Raw genomic sequence first — 25,356 nt, 5'->3', positions numbered from 1 at the left:
GTATTCTCGTTTCAGAGGGATTTGGTGCCAAGCCCTTCATGCAGGCTTCTGTAAAAGCAGCGAACAAGAGCCCTGAGAAGTCCATGTATTCATGTGCCTTCATAACTGTTACTAACTTGTCCATTTAATGTCAGAGTCATCATGGTAACACCATTTCAGAATTGAAGGACTTAATTACAAGCCAGAAAATCCATCTGATACAGTCAAGACTTACAAGAGTCTTAATATGAGACGTTATATCACTGCTTGAGACATGGAGATAAGAAAACGCCATCATACATTCAGAAACCAGCTGAGCCAGACAATGGTTGATCTGTTCAGCAGAAGAAAGAATAATATTTATTTTTTTATCACCTCTTCTTTTATCTTCCAGTTATGGAGCATGATGGCCTTCAGAGTAAATTTGCCACTTCACATTTAATTATACAACAGAAATGCAGCAGCTGTAGGAAAATTTCTATCTAAGCATGTTTGGGTAGAGATGGGTAAAATTTAGATGTCTTAGTTGAGCTAATACTCTGGGCTCCATCCTAGCTGATAGAGACCATGATCTTCTGGAGCCTGAAAAACATCTAACTCCAGGAAAATAGACTCATTCAACTGCCTCAACACTCATGCTTACAGGTTATGCCACTTTTTCGCATTAGCTGGATGCTGTATGACACTGAAAGCCATGCAAACTCATCTCTCTCTTAGTCTCTTACTTTCAACAGATCGACATTCAACACATGCTTCCATCCAGCTGACCTTGAATCCTTCTGGATAAAGGAAAGAAACCAATAGAACAATATCTTGGGCCCCACATTGTAACTTGTGTTCCAAGGAGTCCCTGCAGAAATGGAAATAAACACCTTCCTCCCACTGCTCCCTCAGACTCTTCTCACACCCTCAGATCTAAACTCAGCCACTGCTGTATTTTTCACAGACAGAAGAAAAACAAGGAGAAAAACATTTTTTTTTAATTGAAAGAGGAAGACACCGCCTTTATGTAAAAGCAGTCAGCTTTTCCATAAAAACTAGATGACATAACGTTCTACTTCTTCACTTGTAATTACCTGGATACAGCAAAGGAAAAAGGAAGACAAGTCCACTTTTCTCTGTTATCACTTCTGTTGTTTAATCAGACTTGGCAGCTCACTGAAACATCCAGAAGAGCAGGGTAAAAGTGTATCAGAGTAATAGTCCTCACTGTTTGGTACAGTTTAGCTTTCTTCATTGCTTTCCAAGCCCTGATGTTCCCATCAAAGAGGTTTATCAATCCATTAATCTACAAGTTACAACAACCATTGGGAAAAAAACCCAACCCAAACCAAACCAAACCAAATCAAACCAAACAAACCCCCTCAAGTACAAACACTGGGTATGTGAGTTTATTTTCAAGCTTCTGAATGTTTTACAACACTGGGGAGCAAAACCAGTTACACATAAGAAAATACTTAGCAGTATTCCTAGCAGTCTCCTAGTCTGTCTCCCGTGGGTGTCATTCCCATTCTGTGCAAAAGTTTGCTTTTCTTTTTAACTTACTTGCAAAGAGCAGTTATTCCTTAATGATTATCTTATGGAGCTTTATCCTTTCCAACACCTTGGCTTTTTGCTACTTGGCTATCTGAAATTTTCTAACCTGTAGCTACTGAAATAACATAAGAACATGAGGGTGTATTGGGTTTTATTGTGAACTTTGAAACTTTTTGCTTCTAAAGAGACAATATAAAAAGACAATATAAGAGGACTTTTTAGCCATTGTGTTGCAGTTTAACAAGACATTTAGCTTCTTATTTGCATGTCTACTTAATGAAAACAAGGAACAAGGCTTGAACAAGCTGGATAAACTCCAGCTCCCATTGCATGAGGATTGAATTCCAGTTTCCAGAGCTGGTCATCTATGGTGTCACTGAAGGGTACTGCTGGTGTCCACTCCCTAGACACTTTATGTATATGGTTCTTCAGTGAAAATGTACAGGAAGTGAACCAAGAAAAGGTGATTTTTCTGTTTGCTGTGATGCATAGCATATCAATGAGAGGCTTGTTTTGTGTTTAGAAGACCATCCAGTGTTTAATCTGTCACTACAATGCTTGTCCTGCAAAAGACATCCAGTGGGCAGAACTGCTGTAGAAGTGGATCCTCCTCCAATTTGTTTAGTATAAACTGCAATCGTTACGTTTGGTGGGTTTTTTGGTTTCTTTGTTGTTTGGATTTTTTCCTAATCAGGCTTTTATATGTGATTACTCCAGATCCTGAGGCCATCTTTAGCACACAGATGTGGTCATTTTTACTCCAGAACTAGACGGCACAGTCCATCTCGTCCTCCTCCACACTCGCATAAGTCCATATCTCTTACCGTGCCACCTCCGGCCAATTTCCGTTTGCACCTCAAAAGGAAAGGAGAATGCTATTTTGTGGTCAAATACTGCTTGGGAGTAGACCAGTGGGAAACAGGAAAGACAGAAATAGTGGCTAGAGAAGGGTAAAATTTAGACATCTCTGTCCAAGTTAGTTCCTCTGGACTCCCTTTCTAGCTGAAACAGAAAAGTAGGATATTCCAGAGAATATTTCATCTGGCCTGTCTCAGCATGCCCATCCCTCTGCACTGATGAAAACATCTAGTGTGGCTAGCTCGGAGCTGGCCTCCCATGTTGAGAAGACTAAATGAACCCCACTCTTCCTTTCAAGAAGTATGGACGTACTTTATGTGAGTCTTCTCTTCCTACTTAATGACTATGGGCCCAACAATCAAAGTTTAGTATTAGAGCTGTCACAGCTAAGTGAACAAAAAAGTCCCACTTTCATTTTCAACTTACCTGGTTTCAATTTCTACCTGGTGGTCCTCTGTCCACCTTCCTCTGCTGAACTGAAAAGTCTCAGCATTAAGTAACTTTCTCCCATCAAAGTAGTTACACTTTAATATCTTTATGCATAGCCAAGTCACCTCAGTCTTCTGAGAAATGAAAGAGCTTGAGGTCTCAAACTTTAGCACTTTTTGTAAAACATTTTCTCCACCACTACAATATTTTATCAGCTTTTTTTTATATCTTCTCCCATTTTTTTTAAGTATTCCAGTAAAGATCTCGCCAACGTTGCCTACACAATTAAACACATTGACTCCCCATCGCTTGCTCTTCCTCAGTTGCTAAGGGATGTTGTCTTGTTTCCATCTGCTTCTAGAAAAGTATAATCTGCAGCAAGTTGCTTAATCAACATTCACCAGTTTGTGGCTAAGAAATAATAATACTTTGCTATTTAAGATGGTGAGGGGAAAGCCATCAGCAATCAGGAGACATTTGCTTTCTGTTGTTGACAGCTATGTATACCTTGCATTGGCATATTCACAGAAACACACGGTGGGTCCAGACCAGCCACTAAAGCCTGTTTTCACATCTGATTCTTATTAGAAATATGCCTTCCCAGATGTTTAATAGGAAGGAAATTTCTAAATTGATGTCCTGTATGTCTGGGACGTCAAGCTGAATGTAAAGCTATGGTCTACCATCAGAAGAGATTAGGATTATTAATAGACTAGTGAAGAGGAGTGTTAACTAAATGCAAGCATCATTAGAGCAGTCAACAATTCGTAGCCATAAGCTCAACCAAAAGATTAAGAAGTGTTAATATATTTGAAGATATTTGTTTTACTATTTCAGAAATTTCTGACAAAATTAAGGAAGTGTGGACTGTGGCACATGTAGACAATTAAATACTGTTTGAAAGCTTAATTAGCCCTAGACTTTAATCTTGGAAAATGGAGATTTGGTCACTACAGCCCATGGAGTCTAGAGAGGGTCAGCTAACTCTAACAGACAACTGTACTTGGTCCTTTGAATATTTCACTGACTGTGGTGATTAGGGACAGGATTCATCTCCTAAACACACCTTTGACACTCTAGGGGATGCCCGGTGGGGTGGTATATATGAATCAGGACTCTTTCTTTTTAGGAGCTGCAGGTAGAAACCAGCAGACTCTTAGTTTAGTCTGACACTGAATCCCAGTCATACTCTAAAGTAGCTATCATCTCAGCTACCCTGCAGTCAGAAAAGAGGGGGAAATTCCAGGGTTTGAACCCATTCTAAAATATGGAGGATAAACTGTTATGTTTCCTATATAATTTATTTAAGATGCATTCTTATCACAACAACTAGACTGTATAAATTGACCTGGATACTAAGCTAAATGGAATGATTCCTGTCCTATCAACAGTAAAATTCTGACTTATATATTCTAAATGGAAAAACATACTTATGAACATGAAGATATACTGGAAAGCTTCATAAGCATATTAAAAGTACTATAAAATAATATTTCAGTACTGGGTAATCAGCATAAATTTAAATTCTTTCCAATTTAATCATAGACCTTTAGTAAATGAGATCTCTTTGCAACACTGCAGCAGCTTGTACTTTCAGGTCGGGACCTAGCATGGGTTTTCTGAGCCCCCCTATAGTACAAAAATGAGCAGGAAGGATAAAAAATGCTTGATGGAATAGCAAAGTAGTAAAAGTTCATTTCTCCACTAGATGGCTTCATTCCCACGAAGATAATTGAAATGAAATTCAGCTTCGTTGATTCCCATGTTAACAGATAATCCTAAGAAACTAAAAGATTTGATTATCTGCTTGTGTGAAACTGATTATTAACTCTATATATCTGCCAGTGAAAGCAATATTGTAAAGGATGTAGTTTCCTTACCTCTTGGTTCAGGAAACAGTAGAGAACTGCTACAATAAACCCCTAAAAAAGACCAAAAAAAAAAAAAGTGTTGAGTGTTAGTACAGTTTGAAAAAGCCACTATCTGACTTCATGATGGCACTGTGTATGTGAATTAATGAGTATCACTATAGGTTGGAGGATTGTTATAAATTGGAAAATTCTTTATATATCTCCAATAAAGCTGATCAGCCAGATAATCAACTAGTTAGTGGCATTTCACCAAAGTCAGTAACACGACATGAATTCACAGGAACAGATGATATGGCAGCTGAAGTTCTCCCATATTATGCTTACCAAGGTATGGTCCATTCTACAGCCGAACACACTGTGAGCTAATGCTTTACACAGTGTAAATCAGTAAGGAATCATAGACTTTGTAAGGAGATCCATGTTTGGAGCTCATACAGCCTTCCTGTCTACTTCTGTGTCTTTGCAGTGTATCAGATGAGATCAAATTCTGGCCTATTGAACACTTCTGTTAAGATTCTCAATTGAGATAAACCCAGGAAAATCCTAGAGGGGTCAATGGACCTATGTGATCAGATACCATATAAACACCTCATCCTTTTATTCAGTTAACTTATTCCTTACTTTGTTAATTAACTCAATGAAGACCAGCTCCAAGCAGCGCCAGGATTAAGATGTGCAGGGTTTATTGGACAGGACTGACACAATGGATTAAATCCTCAAGAGGACTAAACCAGCACAACTGCTGGATTTTTGGTGAGGTTCACTGACTAATGATGCCATGCAACCATTCAGAGGGGAGGATGCTCTCCTGGGAAGTTTGGTAGGATTGCCCACAGCTGCTTCTTGTCGTCTCTGAGGTGCAGCACAGGGAAAGGGAGGAAAGCAAAGGGCACCTGGGTGCTGCCTTGCACATAACCCAGGTAGCATAACCTCCACCTGGAGGGTATGTCAGAGCAGCCCCAGTAGCTGTTCTAGCTGGCACCAAGCTCCTCAAGCTGTCCGTGCCCTATGTCCCAATTCAGAGCAGCTGGGGACATCCATAGTACACCAAATATTTTGCTTACCCAGGAGGGAAACGCATGTAGAATTCCTCAGGGCAGTGGTCTGTTTGGGGCTGATATGCGCATCAGGCAGTATTCAATGTTTATACGTTTGCCTATCAATTTATTCTTTGCCAAAGAATCAGCAAGGGGGCTGGACCTATAGCTCTCAGTGCCCCTGGATAACTTAATGTCAGCCCAAATCACCCTGATCTTGAAGTCAGGGAAGGTATGTGGATTACGACTGGTAGCAAAGAAGGTTTTCCATACTTGACTTTGACCCACCATCCAATTACACATGCATCTGAAAGCCTTGGCCTTGTATTTGCAAAATCTGCAAATATACAGACTAGCCTACAGCCAAGTGGGATGTAGGTCACGTCTTCAGATGTTGTAACTCGGCAAAGAACCATGAACTCTGTGAGGAGCCACTAGCTTCAGGATCCAATGATTTTTTGTGCAATACTAGTCGTCATGTGGACACTAGATTAAATTAGAAAATCTACTAAGAAACTGAAGCCTCTGCAGTCATTTTACCTGAAAAGATCCAAAGCAAAGCTCTAAGTAAAGCCGGACCCCCAGGCTGGTATATTCCGGAAGAAAGTTGAAGACAATATAATGGGTTCCAAATAACGGAATTAGAAGCAAAGTTGACCTTGAGAGACGTCTAGGACATGAGAAGAAGTACGGTAATATTATTTCCCTGAGTAAAGACTAATGCATGCAGTATGCCACAGTAATGAACAGAAGTTAAAAAGAGGATCTAAATATCTATATGTGAAATTCATTTCTTGGGACAAAGTGGTGCGAAGAAAGCATGACGACAAACTAGCTGGAGGTTTCTGATGCTTATTGCCTTATTGGCAATACCACGTTCATGGCTTTTCTTACGGTATTTTGGCGTTCTGTCTTTCTGAATGAGATTACAGTTCAGGAAAACACAGAAGAGTAGAACGTATTTTGCCCGATCAGAGCCCTTGAAAATTTGACATTTATTTGTAACTAAATACAGAGAAAGTAATATGCAGTCTCCCTTTATAGTCCACGTACAGGAAAAGGCATCTATAAAGGGTAATTTATCCTGCCCTAAATCAGACATCTAATGTGAATTCAATGGATGGTTTCCTAGTCTCCCCATTGATTGTAAGTGGAAGGTAGACATCCAAACTAATCTGAATACGTCATGTTTAGATGGCCAATATTAGGTGAGATGAGTCTCATCTTTTTAATAGTTTTCTTGGGAAAGGGATAAAGTTGGGAATTTCTAAAATTTAATGCCAGCCAAACTGAGCGTCTCTGTGGCACAGGACAAGTGCTTCCCTGTTTAGAAAAGATGATGTAAGTTTTTGTTATTAAAATAATTTAATTTTTTAATTATTATTCTATACACTACCTGTACTGAGAAGAGTTATTGAAGTTGATTTGTCTAGGGTCTAGTTTTTTCAGCAAAATTCTGATGATGTTGATAAATAGGACAAAATTGACCTGTTGACAATATTTGGGGAAAAAAAAAAAGAAAAAAGGTTACTTTCTAAAGTAAAACTTTGCAATGAAAATCTGGTTTTTTTTACTTCAGTTATTAAGTAATTTGTGCAGTTGCAATGAGACCAGTGTAAGATTATTAATGTCACTCCTGTCGGCAGCATTCAAGCATCTAAACAGGTTGCATTCCCTCTTAAAGAAATAGCTGAAGATGAAAACTTGAGAATTTGACTTTGTTAAGGACACTATTTATGTCAATAGCTTGTCTGATTCTTTTAATTTTTGTTGCTCATACCATTTTGAATCTCTTTTGAGAAGGCTATTGCATTAATTTCTGCCTAATATCTTTAGACATCATTAGTAGAATTCATCTGACTAAATATAGGTATCTACAAGAGATGCCTCCATCTGAGCTAATCACCCTGTTCTCCTTTCGTAGTCAATGGAGAGCCAGCCAGGACAGTCAACAGAGCCTCAGGTGGAGTTGGGGACGAGTCATCTCCTCCAAAAGTAAACATCTATTATAAGTAAGTCAGATGAATCACATACCAAAAGTGCATATTCCTCTTTGTTGACTCCAAAGAGAGTTGAGCTCAGCTCCAAAGCTAGCTAGGGTCAGTCCTAACTTGCAAATCGAATTTTTTATAATTGCAATTTGGCACAACTTTACCAAAGACTGTGAAGCTGCTCAGTTTTCCACAATCAGAGAGTTTCTCCCTACGCATTTTTGTGTGTCCGTACACACCAGCTCTTCTTTAGGTGAGGTTGAATGCTTAATTTTGCCTAAGAAGGTCCACATTTTGCCGGACAGTCCAATCTCATTTTATCCATCAGTGGCGCCTTAAGTATGCTGCAGCAGAAAAATCATCACTGCAATCCCCTGAATTTCTTGACTTCACATGTGGATTTCAGATGAGCAGTAGTAGAGAGGAAAATAATGGAGATAGAAGGAAATGTAATATTTTATTGAAACATGGCAAACTATGACCAGAATTCAACTTGAGATTCTTCATTCACGTTGTTTGCATATATATGCCTTATTTGTATGTATCTGTCCTCCAGTTAAATTAAGCTTTTAATAGATGGCCTTAAGGTCATTTGTTAGCTACTTGCTCAAACACTGCTTGGGTTTAATGACATGTGGGAGTAATCATACATGATAATAATTTCAAGCCCATCAGTTTATTGAATAAATGTCAGGCTCAAGAGCTAGTATCACCTATGAACAGAAACCTATTGTCCTTGAAAGTTTGCATTAAAATTTATGGCTGATTCTGGACTCTTAGGTTAAAACTTTGTTTTCAAATATTATAAGGATGATTTAGCCACTCACCTGCTATTAATTTCAACCAAACTGACAATTCTATGAAAGATTTAATTTGTTTCAAGTATGTTTGCTTTGGCAGGGTGGCAGTTCTCTGCTTCTTTTTAGTTTGCATTGGATGTAGGCAAGTTTACAGTAGAAATTCTACCATTCCTCTTCCTTACTTCAAACAACATTTCAGTAACCAGATTTTAATTTAAAAGTCTTTTTTCTTGTAATAAATATTGGCGAACTCAGAAGTACCTACCCCAACAGAAATTATAATAGGTCCTTTGATTAGCCACCAGTAAGGAGAGCCTTGATTAATATCCCAGCATCTGAGAAAATAGCAGTAAGTTTAGAAAACAACGTGTATGTAATCACTTCAATCAATTAAAAATACAACCCAAGAATATAGAATAACGTAGGAAACAATTACTTACGCCGTGTCTTCAAAGTAGAATTTTGCTAATATCCACATAAGGGTGAAAAATGTTGGGAAACCTGCCAGACAGTTAAACAAAAACTGTGGTTGTCTAGTTTCATCAATTAATCCAAATCTTGTCACTGAAACTCTGCTGTGATGGTACAGATCACTCATATTCAGAACTGGAATTACCCTTTGTGGTATTGGTGTGTGGAATTGGAGTTGTGGCCTGTTCATGTAGCAGGAATTGCTTTAAACTCACAGTATAAACGTAAAAAGAAATTTCCTAATACCCCTGCTGGAACGAAACAAGTTATGGCACTGACTGGTGATCACGCACCACTGTGAAGATATAAAGGGACACAGAAGCTACTTTGCACATGATATAGTTCTGCCACAGAGGCCTGAACTTGTGACTTCTTACTAACATGAACACAATTTACCGGTGTGATCTCACCTTGCTTGCACTTCAAGTCTCCCTAAAACACAAAAAGCGATTCAGTTTGCTTAATTGTCAGGCCTGCCTTAACCTTTGGTGGCAACATGCATGGATTGCCTCCCTGAACTGACCAAAAATTCCCCTGGGCAAGTGCGTTCACCTGCCATATAGGAGTTCTCTGCTTTTTCCTTTACACAGCAACTTTATGGGGCAGTCACTTAGTTTCTGATTTCTAAGTCACCGCAAAAGTCTGAACAATTAGATTTATTATAGACTATGACAAAAAGGAGTGGGGATGTTGCTGTCTCATGCGTGCACTGCTATTTAGTGGATAGAGCTCCTTTATTTTAACAATTGCCCAATGCAAAAGCTGGGCTATAACTATATCAGGACTACAAAAATGCCTGCTAAGACTTCAGATGGACCCATTCTCGGAGGAAGACTGTGTAACTATATTCTGCATGAACAGGACCAAACACCTAACTTTGGTGTTTGTGATAACTCCTTTGAGATGTCTGTGTTTTCAATGGGGAGAAAAGGGTTAAGTGGACTAGATCTCTCTTTGGGGGTTCCCAAATGTACTAATTTTCCACTTATTTCATAGAGACTCTAATGCTGTACTTTTAAAAACTTGATTGCTCCTCACTAGTATGCATGTGAAAAATAAAATCACAGCAATGCCCAAGTTAGGCACTTCAGTTAGGCAGATTAGATTCCACGTCCAGTACTTTTAATGGGATGCATAAAGCCTTGCTTAACATCTTGCTTTTTATTCATTTTATGTAAAAGCTTTACTTACCCCAGCCAAAAAGAACAAGCCACCAAAAATATCTTCTCCCGTGAGAAAGGGATGAGAGTAGTAGACAGTTTAGGTAAAGAGCCTCTACTAGCAGCCACATGAAATTGGTCATCATGAAGTAGTGACAGAAAACAACTGAGATCTTGCATTCGGTCTAGAGAACAAGAAAGTCTAGTTTAGGCATTACTTGTGGATACATGTGTGAGATTTGCAGATGTAGTACGCATCTGTAATTCTGGCTGAGATCCACAAAGAACAAGGTCTCACAATTACATGTATGCTTAAAGGGAAAGCTTCAAATGTAATATGGCTTTCTGAATAGTAAGGCTTTAATCACCATAATACCTTGGAATCTCCACTGTATTTTGCTTTATATCTCTATGTTAGAAATATAGTTTGGTCTCCCAAGCATGTGATTTCTCCCACAAAAGCACTGCCTTCATGTACCTTATATGAGTAGAGTTAAATGTCCTTGGACAAATGTTCAAGGACCCACTTTCCTACTTATGCTCAGTTTTAAATTTTTGTGTGGCCATAAGCAATGCAGAAGAATCATCCCATAAATCTCTGTTTGAAAACCATTGCTGTGTTGCCAATATTTGTGGCTTGATCAAATCTAAGTTGATTGCGTAGGACCTTGCGTGTCTTACAACCCAGAGCTTCCAGTCAGAACATGAAATCCAACATTTCCAGAAGAAACATCTTTTAAAAGTTGTTTTATGAGGTACTCGGAGATCTTCAATTTTAGGCTTCAGAATATAGAAGCATAACGGTGTAATGACGCTACTTTTTTCTACGGTAAAGTCTGTATCTGATTTAGAGTAATACAGGATCACAAACTGATGCATTCAGAACATAGAAGGGTGTCAGGTACACGCTTATGGAGGTAAAGCATACTGAATAAAAGAATTATATAATTTTCATTCCAAGATTAGAAGGAAAAAAGAAGTAAGTAGTAAAAGAAATAGCCATGAAAAGTGAAACCATATGCAGATGGTGTGCAAAAAACATCAAGTAGGACAGTATCCCGCTTTTCATGTGCTTACTGTAGAGAAGCTGCAATGATCAATGTCTTCCTCTTGGAAAAGGACGGCATCCTTAATGAAAATGGCAATAGCTTTTAAGATAAAAGTAAAAAAGAGTTGTACATGGATATAATTTCTGGGACAGCGAAGCCTCCTGGAAGAAAAGAAGAGAGGTCCTTCTGAGGTAACTAACTGACTTGTGCTGGCAGTAATTAAAATATGCAGTAAGCCCTTGTTTCATCTCAGGTACTTCCAGGCATGTATAGGAAGAACACTTTCACCCAGCGAGCTCTCTCTGCAGGCAGGCAGAGGTAGAGACCTTCCTGAGATAAAGCAATTCACCCCCAGTCTACATCTTAATCTCCTTCCTTGCTAGGTGGTGCCCTGGTGATGTTTCTGGTCTGCCAAATTTCAGAAGTCTCGGGTTTAGTTTGTGTTCAGTATACCTGAGCCAGGCTTTTGGTTGGCATTATTTCCGGGCCAAGAGAAACCTGCATTTGAGGAATGATCTTTACTGATACAATTCTGACTATGGCTGAACCACTCTCAAGAGCAAGCATGCAGAGATATCCCGGCATAACTATACAGTTTTCTTAATGAACTGGGTAATGATTACTTAGAAAGACCTTTTATACCTTATGCCATGGGTGAGTTAAATTGCATTAAACCCCTGTGTAGACAGTCTTATCCAGAATTAAAGAATCCTTCCTTAGTTTACCAAAATTACTCTTATGGATTAAACGAATGCAGATAAGAGCTTTAAAACAATTTGGCACATCTACTGTAGATTCTCAGAAAATTCAGAATAATTTTTTATTGTTATTGAATACAGGCTATTGGAGGAGTTATACAGCTTCAACTTTTTTCAACTTTTAAACCCTGAATTCCATCCAGATCCAGTAATCTCAGGGTCACCTAATCTTAAAGCTCACTTGGAGTGTGCAGAATATTATTACTGAACTCAAGTGCTAACACCATTGTTAACTATAACTTTTTCCTCCCTATTGCTAAGTCTCTTTATGTCCATTGTTTCTTTCTTTCCCCTCATTTGGGCTGGTTTGTTTTCCTGAGGTCAGAGTGGATGTCAATAAACATATCTGTTGACTTCCAGACATGAGCTAGGAACCAACAGAGGTCAAGAAACTTTCCCCAGAGAAACCTGATTCTCACAGTATAATAATAAAACTCTATTCTTTTTTGTCTTGCAGGAATACAAGAAATAAACAAAGATTAAAAAAATAAACCGTACATGGCAGCAACCATCAAATCTACATTCAATGAGAAACTAAATCATCCGTTTTACTCTAGATACTCTAAATTATACCTGAAAATGCCTAACAGCAGGATAGTTCAGTAGGAAAGAAATCTTACCAAACATAGCCAAATTCAGAGCCTAACTTTCAAAACATGTCTTTAGCTGTAAATGTTTCAATAGTTATATATACATTGCCATAGTAACAACAATGATTCAGAATCCAGTTCTTTGTGTGTATTCTTCTTATTAATATAAAATTCACTGAAGCCGTAAAAGGCAAGCACACATAGTTTATAAAAACTTTTCTTCATTCCAGCTAACGGAAGTAAATTTATCTATTGGTTATTTAGGATCAAAGTGAGTTGCTGAGTTTTGCCAACAGACAGCCAGGATTTATTTCCTAGTTCTGATTCTTCTCATGCCTGGCTCGCTCTGATCACTTTTCATCTCTAGCCTTAATTTAATATTATTAAACCAATATGGCTGGAAATTTTTATTTTTATTCTTCAGAATTTCTATCTATATTACTTTGTTATGCCTAATGTTGTCTTATACAGTCTGAGACACTAAGAACTGTTAAAAGAATCGAGGTTAGAGGATGACTTCACGTACCTGAATGCAATAAGAACTGTCACAGCGATGATGAGTGAGGTGATCGATACACTGTATCCTACAGTGTAGATGATCTTTATAGTAGAGAAGTAGGATTGCTATAAAAGAAGAGAATTATTTGTCACATAACTTGCAGCCAAATGACAGCTGTTTTATTGATTCTGGCAGTTTTGCTTTGTTTGTTTTCCAATCTGTTCACATCCCTGACTGCCTTTTTTTCCCCCCTTTTAATCCCACAGCAAAATTCAACTGAAATCACTCATTATGGGTTTTTTTTGTGAAGACCAGTTCCATAGCTACAGGGATACAGCCCAGTCTGGTAAAGAAACATGTATTGATCAGAATGGTTTCAAGGTCATTCATAGCACCATAAAAAAAACAAGCCAGTCTTCCATGAAGGCATTGTAAAAACTCTAATGTATTTTTATAAGCACTGCCTTTTATACCGTGTTTTCTCCACAGCAGGAGCAGGACAATCCTGCCAGCAGCTGGCTGCATGATGAATTCAGAATTCTGTCAGTCTTTCCTTATGTTTCTCCACTTTCCTTCGCCCTGCTTCCTTACTTACAATTTTGCCGTCTATTCTTCCTTTTCATTTTTATTGTGTTGTGGTTTTTTGTTGGTTTTTTTTTTTTTTTTCCCCCCTGGAGTTGTTTTTTTTCTCTTTTTTTCTTCCTGCCAAACTCAACTGTTACTCAGTCAGAATGTCAATCAAAATTCATTTCAATTTAAATGGCATCTCTGTCAGACATGATCTCTGAGTGAAGATAAGCTGACTTCAACTATCACACATGGAAGCAGAAAACAGAATGAAAAAGCTCTAGGCTGCAAATCTTTCCTTTCAATCTAATGTGATCTGTCTCTTGGGTCCCATTTCAATGTTTTTATATCCTAAAATCTACACAGCTATGCAGTGCGTTGCTACAGTTCACTGTGGGGAAGGGCAGATGCTTGTTTCGAGCCTGAAGTATAATTTAAGGCATTATAGGGCTGACATTGGGTAGGATTTATTTCATTTATTTAAGAATTATTTAAAATTATTTTTAAATTTAGCTGCCTAACTACAAGCAGCTGAGTCTGTAGTAAAACAAGCAGTGCGAGAGCACGGCCACGGGACTGTACTGTTTAATTGTTAACACAATCCTGTTTCTCCTCATTCTGTTTCTTTTCTAGTTAATGAAGGGAAACCAGAAGACAATTCAACTCATTGTGAGATGAGACCTTATCACTTTCTGTTAGCAAGAAAAAGGATCTATCACTTACACCTGCCTTAACTAGTGTAGGTCGATAGATCTGGTTTAGTAGAGAAAATAAAATTGGTGCTGAGGACCCTACATCCATGTTGTGTGTATTTCTGACTAGCCATAGTCTAATCCCATGGGCTGAAGTTTTATTATTGGTCAGAGCACACTAGGTGCACCCTACGTTTGCCTTCCAGGATAGTTTCATCCGTAGGAAGCCAGATTATCCTTTCTGAGAGCACCCCTCCGTGTAAATGCAGTAAGTGGGAATAACCAAGAGATTTCCTTGAAAAGCTCACGCCTGATCCCGATCAAAGCACTAATATAGACCCACTGTGCAGTGATTAGCTTAGACTTACACAATAATTTTTTGAGACCGATGAAGTTAAATGTTGTAGAAACCACACATAGTGGCCTTTTCCGTCTGATGGCTGAACTGCGAACTGTGTACGATTACCCACGTACCTGACAATGCGCAATTCCAGCCAGAGCTCAGAGAAGTCCCTCAGAGCTACAAAGCCACCCATAAGTCTGGAAGGGACCACTCCATAAGAAACGTCTCAAAGCTGGGCTAGGCTGACCTTCGTTGACAGCCTCCACTTACAAATCAGAGATGAAAGACACAGAAAACAGTCAAGTCCTTAAGTGGATAAAACTACAACTGAGGACTTTATCTTGTGGTAAAATGTGGGCTACTACTAAAAAAAAAATAAATCCATAGACTCATTTAAGACTGGTTTTACACCAGAAATGCAAGGGAGTGGTAAAAGAAGGAAAGAAAGAGAAGAGCTGCAATTCAGTGTGTTTATTTATGCAGAGCAGCAGGTACTGTGGCTTAGAGGCTGGAAAGGAAGTTTGGGATAAACACATGATAGTAGTCAGTACAAAAAGTAATGGGAAGACAAGAGAAATCTCCCCAGGATGATATAAACTAAATTCTCTCCAGCAAGTTGAATGGACTTCACCAACTTCAGTATAAATGTTATTTTCATTCTCTCTATAGAGGACAAAAGTGTATAGTATTCCCCTAACTTGAACAACTAAAGACAAAAGTGCAGTGTTTAGCCTGTACAAAGGAAGGCCAGAGTTAGACTAGAAAACTAATTTTTAATCACTTAAAGTGATTTCTACCTCCTTTCTATTAGTTTTATCTTAGTGGAGGTTTCTTTAGATTCCACAGAGTTACTCCTCATTTTCTCCACACTAGCTAATAAGACAGCAAAACCTGATCACAAAAGAGGCTTTATGTAACCACAATAATTTTCAGGATTGTGATATTTTTCATTAAAATATGATATAGTATTTTGGCTTGCCTCTTTTCTCTGGAAAAGGAGTTATGGGAAGCTAAGCACATCTGTACAAGAGGTTTGTATCCTTATTATTTAGAGATCAAGCACTATATTTTCCCTGTATGTATAACCTCTAAATATCAGCAATTGTGCAAATCTAGCCAAAGAAATATGTCAAATTCTCATCTGTATTACAGAGATGTAGATTTTGAAACTTTTTTTTTTTTCCTTATTAGATATTTTATGCTAGGCATAATGAGAAACCAGAAACCCCTCTTGTCCTTAGTTACTACTGAGTTTGGAATAGTGGTTTTATAACAGCATGTTTGCTGTACTGATGCTGTGATGCCACAAAATCATCTTGCTGACTGATATTACTGAAATGAACATGTCATGATATTTCTCTAGCTGTTATATCTGCGAGCAAGTTCAACAGAACTGCATGATTGTATGGAATTTGCAGCTCGCTTTATTTTTATTGCACTCTTACACCTGGAAAATAAAACATCCTTAGTAATTCTCCAAAATAAGTGACAAGTAAAATTTGAATTGCATTCCATACTTGGTAAGAAATTTCAGCTTCAGCTGAGTTTTCCTCCCCAGTGGTCTTCAGGAATAGAAAGGAATCCTGTAACGTCAGCACACCACTCACATACTTATTTAATTAAACTTACTTCTTCAAGCGGAATCTCATCTTCTACCGGACAAGCAATATGGTAGGGAGGGAATGGGTCAGACCAGCCTTTCTTTGTGCAGTTCCTTTTTACTATTCCAGCTGAAACAGAAGCACTTATTTTTTTCTGACTAAGAGCCGCATAACACAGAAAATAAAAACCACAAGACCTCTTGCTGATACAAAGGTTATACCAGGAGAAGAGGATCATCTCCATTAGAATCTCACAGAGTTGCTAGGGCATTTTGCATGTGTACATTCAGGTAGCCAGATACAAAACTTTTTACTTTATCTGGAGACAAACAATGGGAAGAAGGGAGAGTACCAAGGTGACAGAGGTAGAGGTGGGAAGGAGTAAAGAAGAAATCATATCAGGGACAAGGAAGTCCACTAAAGAAGATTGGGAAGCACTGCCTCGTTCAGCACTCACTCCTCTAATGTATCCCTTCCCACTCCTACCTTCCTTGGGTCTTACTCTTTCTTTACAGATCAGAGGCTGGAATAAGCAGTTTGTTCTATGCGGATTGCACATTTCCGTAAAAAGATTTGAGTCAGATGAAGGATAAGTAAGAGAATCCCAGGGCAGGAAATGAATCTGCACAGATGAAAGGGATTTTCCTTATCCCTCATTTATAACTAGCATGTGTTGGGTGAGGCAGAGGTTGGGCTTTACAGTTTCTTTTTCTTGTGGAACTGCCAGATCTAGGTCTTTTCTGGAAGGTCATTTCCTCCTTATGGGCTTTCAGTTTTTTCCCAGCCATATTCACCCAGAGAGTAAGCAGTCACAAAGGCATCAGTTTGCACAGTCTTTGACCCAACACATGTGCTACTTCAATGACAAAATTCTGGTTTGTATCTCCAACCTTGGTCTCAATGAACAATCACATTATTCATTCCTCTGTCTTTCATTTCATCCCACACTAATCAGCATAAATCTTATAAAGCCCCATGCTTAAGTTCTGACCTAGACAACCCCCATACGAGCTCTGTAGGAAACTCAACAAGCCTATCCCAAAGCCTGTGGAAACCAATGGAAATCACTCTACTGATTTTGTGTTCTTTGGCTCAGGGCCTCATCACAGACTATGGGATTATATCCAGTTATGGATAACACTTAAAATATGAGAAGAACTGCTAAGCTCCCTCGAATCCTACTGAAATCTTTGCAGTAATACTCTGATCCAGCTAGAAAGCAGGAACTTTCAATGTTCTGTCTTCACCCCCATTTTAAAAATGTTCTTGCCAGACATGCAACACAATTGGAGTACAACCATGATAGTACGTCACCTGGCTCCTTCATGAAGTGAAAAAGGATGTTTGGACATGGTAAGGCAAGAGTGTCTCCAGCATCTGCCTCTGGCCAGCACAGTAATTTGTCCCAAGTTCTCTTGCAATCTCAGAGAGAAAGTGAAATATATTTTTAAGCATAATTGTATTTCAGCAAAATAAAAAACCAAACCTTTTTAAACTTTGCCACTCTACCCCTTACATATCTTATAAAAATAGTTTAGTCACAATTTTTATTCTATAGTGAGAAATAAACACCTCCAGAGGACTATTTAATCTGCTTTAGTTAGACCCCTTGTGTTAGACTGGGGTGGGGTTTCAGACACAATGCAATAAATGAAAATGTATTGTGGAAATGGGAGGGAGAGTGATGCTGGAAGAAAGACCAGACTACAGTACTTGTTAAGGGGTTACCCTGTTTTTAAAGATCAACACACCCTCACATAACAAGCATGATGCCATGATAGCATGCACTTGGGGGAGGAATAGGACAAGGACACAAGGATTCACTCAGATATATTGACTATCCATATCTGAATGTGTAAAAAATATTGGAGAAAATAATTAAAAGGAATGGGAGTAGATGGAAGAAGAGCTGACCAGAGAACAGGGGTATGGGACAATAAGACAGACACTCAAACATGCACATTGGCAGCATGGCTGTGTCCTGACTCTGGTAGGGTGTCAATTCTGTCTCACTCTTTTCATTCCTCACACAAGGATACCTGCTGGTGTTGCATTTCCACGCCCTTCTGCGTCCTCCAGACATTCAGCCTCCTTTTTCTTCAGCTCTGTCATAAAATCACATTCTGGGTGGACATTCCCAGCAACCTGCAGGGAGAGGAGTTTCAGCTAATTAGTAAGAAGGGGCTGCGTATGATCTTACGAGCCATTAAGTCCAGACCCACTTTTGCAACCAACAAGGCTGTGTTAAGGACATAGAACACTAGCTTAGGGTTTAGCAGTTGCACCATTTTGGGCAGATGAACCCAGCTGAGCTCTGCCAAAGGCAGTTGAACTGTGCTACCTTACATCAGAGCAAGTCACTAGGCAGTGAAGATGGTAGCGACAGCTCCGTACTGGAAAGTTTATAAGAATTCTCTGGCTGTGTTCATAATGAAAGACCTCTTTGCTAGGGCCTGGGTTTGAGTGTAGGACCCATTTGCACCTTAACTTTAGCCCCTGCTAAATCTGGGTCCAGGGACACACAGTGCACTTGGGCAGGCTCCTTTTCTTAACAGTGAAGGGCCCAGCACTGCAGGGCATGCTGCAGAGCCCACCTGCTCCTCAGCATAGACATGCCCCTGTCAACCTCCGAACGAAGAAATGTCTTGAAACCACAGACAATTACTGCAAAACTGTCTTCTGAATGAGCTCTTCACTCCAAAAGGAATGGATCTGTTCTCTCCCTTCTGCCATCTGCCTTTCTTTACACGGGGTGGGAGGCAAAACTCCTTTCTTTGGAAAAAAACTCTGCACCAAAGCATTTGTTGTTGGTATGCTGGTGTAAAAAAAAAATAAAATAAAATAATTGGCACCCAGTGTTTTAACAGCAGGAACTTTTTAGTTGCTTTAGCCCTTATTTAGACTTGTGCTTACATGGATGCCACAAGAGAATTAGAAGGCATCCAGAGTACCTCGGCCACCAAAGGACAAATTCTGCAGCAGGCTGTTCCACACCACAACTGCTGTGGGTGTACCCACTGTGCAGAAGTACCCACATCTATATTTCACGAAGAAAACAATATGTGCCTTGTCCAACCATAGGCATTGTCTCTCAGCTCTATGCCCTGGCAACCGGTGCCAGTGTGCTCTGTATGTGTGAATACACATATAAAGACACAGATACACATAACAGAAAATAAACTCAGGATGAGATTTGCATGGTGAACAGGTGGCTGGCGTATGGCTCAGTTTTGTTCCACCCAGGGAAGATTAATATTCAGGGAATTTGGAAAATAAATAGCTGGCTTTCAGTTCGTTCAGAGGGCAGATCGTATCTGTTCCAATAAGCTGGTGTTTCCCCTCCATGTTAATGTCCATATCTCATGTTGGTCTGCAGAGCATTTGAACTGCATATTGGCTAACAACCTGAGACTCTCAGGCTTCTGGAGAATACCAGATTAATTGCACAGCCTTTGCTCTTCTGTGGTTTGGAGCCTGGCAGTTGAAAATGGCATGTATCCACATGTATGCCCTTCAAGGAGATAGTCTGCTTCCCATTTACTGCACTTTTAGGAGGATGTGGTTTTCCTGTCAAACTGACAGACAACACTGCCATGGATCAGTTTAAGGCAGCAATGAAAAGTAGGGGCCCATACTCGAGGCTGAATGAAGTTTGGTGTACGTGAGAGGAAGGAAACTATGAATGGATGGTGCAGAGGCCAGCCGTTGCCTTAGCCCCAGGAGGTGGAGATCTGATATTCAGGATGCCTCAATGATGTCAGCCCTGATCAGTAAAAACAGGTAGTCTAGGGAGCCCCTCAGCTCCACTAAGATATGCAATGGTAGGCAGGATGACAGAAAATTAATGTCTGTCTTGAACATCTTTCCTCACTTGATACCTATTCTCATGTCAACATATATTCTTCCCCCTTAATACTCACCCTGGATGATGAAAGTAATCTATGCTGAAAAACTCCCTACCCATCATGTACAGCAGCTATTGCAAAAAAGTAGCTTTATTAGTCAGTAGAAGAAACAGTCAACCCATTTACTGAAAAGATATTTTACAACATTATCTTGGTTCGGTGAACTGTGCTCAGAAAAATCTCAGTAGACAGGAAATGTACCCATTTGCACAGTCCTAAATTACTTCTCCTGGCAAAAAAATGACTAGATTTTGCCTGTGAAAACTGTCTTTGCTGACTTAAATGGTCATGGAAAGAACAAAGCTTGTTTGGTTTATTCACCAGTCCAGGAAACCTTTTTTTTTTCTTTTTCTTTCTGTCTCCAGACTCCTGAGAACTCTTTGCTACATGCATCTCAAATAAAAAGGTGAGGCTGATCAGGTGCCAGGTATTTAAATTATTACCTTTTCCTTCAAGAATACCTGACCTTAAGAGATGATCTCACAGTTTATATTCAAGACAGTGCTAACCACTGCTTGAATAAACACTGAGTGCAAGATCTGCTATGACAGACACCCAGGTAAAATAAACTAAAAAATTTATTCTACTCCCAGGCTGTGTTCTAGATATATTCATCCCCCTAGCGCATTTGACTACATCTAGCAGACCCTTATGCTTTCCGAAAGTCTCTGAATACTATTCCCAAACAAGGTGTAGAATTAGGTTCCAAACTACTTTGAAAACTTCTATAGACTTACTTGTTTAATCTCATTTTCTACCTCCTTCCCTTCTGCCCACCTCTGGAAGCATCAGATAATAGGATAGAGGTATGAGCCATTCTTTAAGACAAGAATGAATGTCTGTGTATGTGATTCAGCTCCCTTTGGTGTCTACATCTACAGAGCCATCATTTACCTGCTCTAGTCATCTTAGGTTCCTTTCATGAGGATAACAGAGAGAAGTTAGCACTTTTGTGCAGAGATCAGTTGCATTATTTTATACATTTACTTTTGGATGGAATGAGCTATGGTTTAGGCTCAATTCACTAGGATTCCCCTGACTTTTAAATCCATGGTTACTTTCTAAATTTGAGCTTCAGCACTGAGTTAGATGAATATTACTTACAGCTACTGACACTACACAGGCTTGTGCACAGATCATTACAGCAGAGCTATTTTGCCTGCCAGCTCGGCTGATAATAATGGTTTGTAGGATCCCTAAAGAAATGAAGCTCCATAAAATCTTTTAGTTTGCTACTTTGGCAATTCACTTGTCTTAGGATCCTCCCTAGAGAAACTCCCTCTGTAGTTCACAGATCACAGAATCACAGTGGTTGGGTCTAGCAGGAACCTCTGGGGATGATCTAATACAACTTCCCTGCTCAGCACAGGTTCAAGTAGAGAAGGTTGCTCAGGGCTGAGTCCAATCAGGTGTTGGATATCAACAAGGATGGGGACTCCACAACCCTTCTGGGCAGCTTCTGTTTCTTGTGTTTAAATGGAATTTTCTGTATTTCAGTTTGTACCCATTGCCTCTTGTCTTTTCATTGCATACCACTGCCAGAGGACCATTCAGGTTCCCTAGCAATTGAGATGTCCTCAGGAGAGATGCCTTTCTCAATGGACTAGAGGGAAAGTCCTGGATAACTGCCATCTTACTTTGGGGTCTTCAACAAAATGTTTAATATTATGGTGGATGAATGTGGGCCCTTCCACCACAGGCAGCCTCTTGTGTTGGGTACATGAGGCAAAACAGGAATCCAAACTCGGCTTGTTTCTTTTTCTGAATTCTGGTAATTAGTAGAGGAAACATGAAGCAGAGGTTCTAGCACTTTTCATGGTCATTTACATCCATGAAGATGGACAGATGTAAAGTACCACTTCCCTGATAGCCACTTACCATAGAGCAGGTGAGATCTGCAGGCACGCCTGTTCCATAGACCTTCCTGAGTAGCTACAATGATTTCACAAAGCTGAGCAGCATTTTTAAAATGTGCTGTCATCAGTTGAGTTGCTCACATTTTTAAGAGTCAATTGTTTAAAAATTTCACGTGGAGTGCAGCAAACCTAGATTCAATTCCCTGCCAAACCTGAGAAGTTTCAAGTTTTTGTTTCCCGTTTTTTGAGGGAAGCAGCATCCCAATAAGGCTTGTTTACGGAGAATGTTCCTAATCAGGCAGCATAAAACCGTTCTGCATCTGCACATGCAACTTTCAAGTAAAAAAACGGGATGTGCTTTATGAATTTTTGGTAACTGTTAGCAGAACTTGAAAGAAGAGGAAATGGAAGAAGAAAAGAACAGATGAATGGCAATTTTGGAATGCATCTTCCTAAGTCCATGCCAATCGGAATATATCAATTTTGGACCAATCTTTTAACTGATTCCGTGATAAATACTCTTTGGTGTTACTGACGGGCCCCTCTTAGTGGGCCCTGATTTTCCAACAGCTTCACATTCCCAGAACATCCATCACAATTCACTAAGGCAGAGCAAATAGGACAGCAAACTCACTGGGTACTAGATACCTTTAAAGGACTTCGACCTGTGGAATTCAGCTACACCTTTGTGATGCTTCCACTACCATGAGAAAAAACACATGAATAATGGCTTAACTCCAAACTGAGTTGCTGTCAGGGTCCTGAGGGACCTTAGTGGCCATGGTCAGCCTGTCCTGGGGTCTCCCACTACTCTGCCATTGCCCCAGGACCCCTTTTCAGCTCAGTCTCTGCCCCCACGGTGCTGTAGGATGGTGGTTGCAAGCTCCACCACAGCCCTGCTCTGCCCAGCCATGGGTCTCGTTGATGTCTCAGCTTGGCCTCAGCCCATCCTTGTCCCCATGGCCGTGTCCAATCAACCTGGGCTATGTCTGACCCTGAGTCTCCTCACCAGGCCTGATCCTGACCCTGATCCTGACCAGCTGGTACGCAACCCAGTCTGCCCTGCCCCTTCACTGGAGATGGTGGGATGGGGTCTGGCTGGCAAGGTTCTGCCCTGATGGTCAGGTTATCACTTATAGAATAAATATAGCTTAGAAAAAGTATAAGTGCTTTCCTTGTGGTCATATTTGTACCCCATTTGGAGTTAAGATAAGGAAACAGGTATTTCCCCAATGTTCTTTTTAGAAGGGCAAAACTGATAGGAATTGTGCAACAGGAGCCAAAATAGAATATTTTTTTGAGAGGACCATAGCTAATATTTAAGGTTGTCCTCCTGAATAACTTTCGTACAAAAATCTTCTTGCAGATGAGGAAAACTAAACTAAAAATGAAATAAACACTGATATGTTCCAAATAGAATACAAATTTGCAGTTACTATCCATCAGTTAATATATTAAATGGAAACTGTGAGTTATAATAACCACCGAAAATCAAGCAAATCTTTACCCTTGTCAGAAAGCCCCTGCTGAAAATCTTGTTAATGTGATAAAAATAAAAAAAAAAACAACAACAAAAGAAAACCATCTTCCAGATCAGGCTCTAAAGAGGGCCATGACATGCAAACCTAAGAAAGTAAACTTCTCTTTTTTTTAATTATTCTCAGTGTTTTCATAATGTTATGCAAAATTTGCTACTTGAATGATGCTTTTCCTCTATTTTCTCTCATATACATCAGAATGGATCAATATTTGCATTATTTTCGCATTACAGTAGACACCATACAAGCAATGATAGCAAAAAAATATCAGTTTATGGAAGCTGAAAGTCAGCCTTTTAAGCATTTAAAACATCTCCAAAAGTTGAGTTCAGCTTTTCCAGGGAAAGCATTCTAGCAAGTTACACCAACAATGAAAACAGATAGCTGTTTTTCCATCATTTTCTACTCAAATAAGTGTTGTTTACCCATCCTCCAATATAATAAAATATGCAACACACGCTAGTAGATTTTTATTATACACTTACACATAACCTTGGTTTTGATCAGTGCATAATTGTATTATAACCAATCCAACTTTATAGAAGAAAGTGCTATTTCTCTTGGGTAAATGGGACATGTTCTTACAGAGACCTTCAGAGATATTTTTAACTATTACTATTGGATCCTGATATTCTACTCATGAGCATTCATACTTACCTGCTCCCACTACAGGGAAGCAGAGTTTGTCACACAGATGATACAAAAGAAACCATAGCTTCACATCAGTAAAAAGTCCTTCAGAGAAGAGATTCACGGAGAAGAGGAAAGGATATAGCAGAAGGATCACAAAAGGAAGATGCTGAAATTGCTCTCAAAGGCAAAGAAAATATCCTTCCCCCTCTTTTCACAACCCTTTCCTCACATCTATGTGATCCTGAATGCTGGTTTACCAGTCATTGTCCAAAGCAAAATATCAGCAAGACCTCTAGGCTTTTTAATGCATTTGGATATTTCTAATTCTGGCGTAAGCATCCCTGCTGGTTCGACTCATTTGTTACCTGTAGCATCTCAGCTGCTCCCATATTAAATAATATTAATGTTACCAACAAGGCAGATGAAATTGTAACTAATAAGACTGCGTAATCTGAAATTTAAGAAAACAGTCAAAACTCAGCTGCTCTGAAGTAACAGCTCTCATCGAGTTTCTTCTTCTTTGTCACTGTCTTTTAAAGCCTACACACAAAAAACAGGGGGTTCTGCCAATTATATTGTTTCTCCTTAGTGAATATGTGGTAAGAAAGCAGCGAAATGCATTGAGATATAAATCCTACATGTGTCCCTTCTGCCACTGTTCACACTTTTCATAGCGTCTTGCCTTGTTTAGCTGAAATCCAAAGCAAATAAAGAGAAGAGAGGCTCACGCAAAAGTAAAACTGTATCTGACCATCTGCTCCAAGAAGAAAATGAACAATTATTGAAAAACAATGAAGTAAAAGCTTTTTTTCATGCAATTACTTACAAGCACTGCCAGACTCAGGGCGTACAAAGCAGAGTGGTATAAAGTACTACAGTTCATGTTCCAAAGCAAGAGTCAGACTTCACTTCTTTAGCCTCTCTTAGCATCTTTCACCTGCTTTTCGACTTCTCTTTCTCCTGGAAGCTGCTGATTTGAAGCATTTATCTTTTTGCACAGAAGTGACGTAACAGTACAGTGAAGTGGGAAATAAATATTAACAACTCTCTAAGCTGTATTTACCAGCTTTCCACCTTTTTGACTTTGCTGCATGCTCAAAGACTGGACTGGATGGATTGAGTGATAGAACCAAAGATTAAGGGAATTCTGTACCCCCTGGCAAGACCCCTGTTTCTTTCTTTATAACACAAAA

At 39.4% G+C, this 25,356-nt stretch overlaps 1 protein-coding gene across 1 annotated transcript; it reads right to left on the bottom strand.

Annotated features, from left to right (window-relative positions):
* Window positions 1-2,247: 2,247 nt before the first annotated feature.
* Window positions 2,248-25,046, bottom strand: GHRHR (growth hormone releasing hormone receptor). Its single transcript, XM_010563226.1, has 13 exons — window positions 24,990-25,046; window positions 18,271-18,376; window positions 17,546-17,653; window positions 16,260-16,360; window positions 13,056-13,153; window positions 11,210-11,342; window positions 10,164-10,317; window positions 8,942-9,002; window positions 8,767-8,836; window positions 7,107-7,198; window positions 6,251-6,380; window positions 4,683-4,724; window positions 2,248-2,370 (listed from the first exon to the last, which is right to left on the bottom strand). Exons 1-13 carry the CDS (start codon window positions 25,044-25,046, stop codon window positions 2,248-2,250), a joined length of 1,275 nt encoding a protein of 424 aa, XP_010561528.1.
* Between the last annotated feature and the right edge of the window lie 310 nt (window positions 25,047-25,356).

The sequence above is a fragment of the Haliaeetus leucocephalus genome, unplaced genomic scaffold (assembly GCF_000737465.1).
Source record: "Haliaeetus leucocephalus isolate CR32 unplaced genomic scaffold, Haliaeetus_leucocephalus-4.0 Scaffold0, whole genome shotgun sequence".
In the NCBI taxonomy this organism is placed as follows: Eukaryota; Metazoa; Chordata; class Aves; order Accipitriformes; family Accipitridae; genus Haliaeetus; species Haliaeetus leucocephalus.
The sequence above is the reverse complement of the archived record's forward strand: the minus strand, read 5'-3'. Positions and strand labels throughout refer to the sequence as shown.

Bases quoted from the DNA above. Each gene is read 5' to 3' on its own strand.
- GHRHR (XM_010563226.1), bottom strand. From the start codon at position 25,046: ATGAACTGTAGTACTTTATACCACTCTGCTTTGTACGCCCTGAGTCTG. The intron at 16,361-17,545 runs GTGACGTACTAT...CTTCTGTTTCAG, and splicing joins TCACTTCATGAAGGAGCCAG to CTGGAATAGTAAAAAGGAAC. The intron at 11,343-13,055 runs GTACGTGAAGTC...CTTTTCTTCCAG, and splicing joins ACAGTTCTTATTGCATTCAG to GAGGCTTCGCTGTCCCAGAA.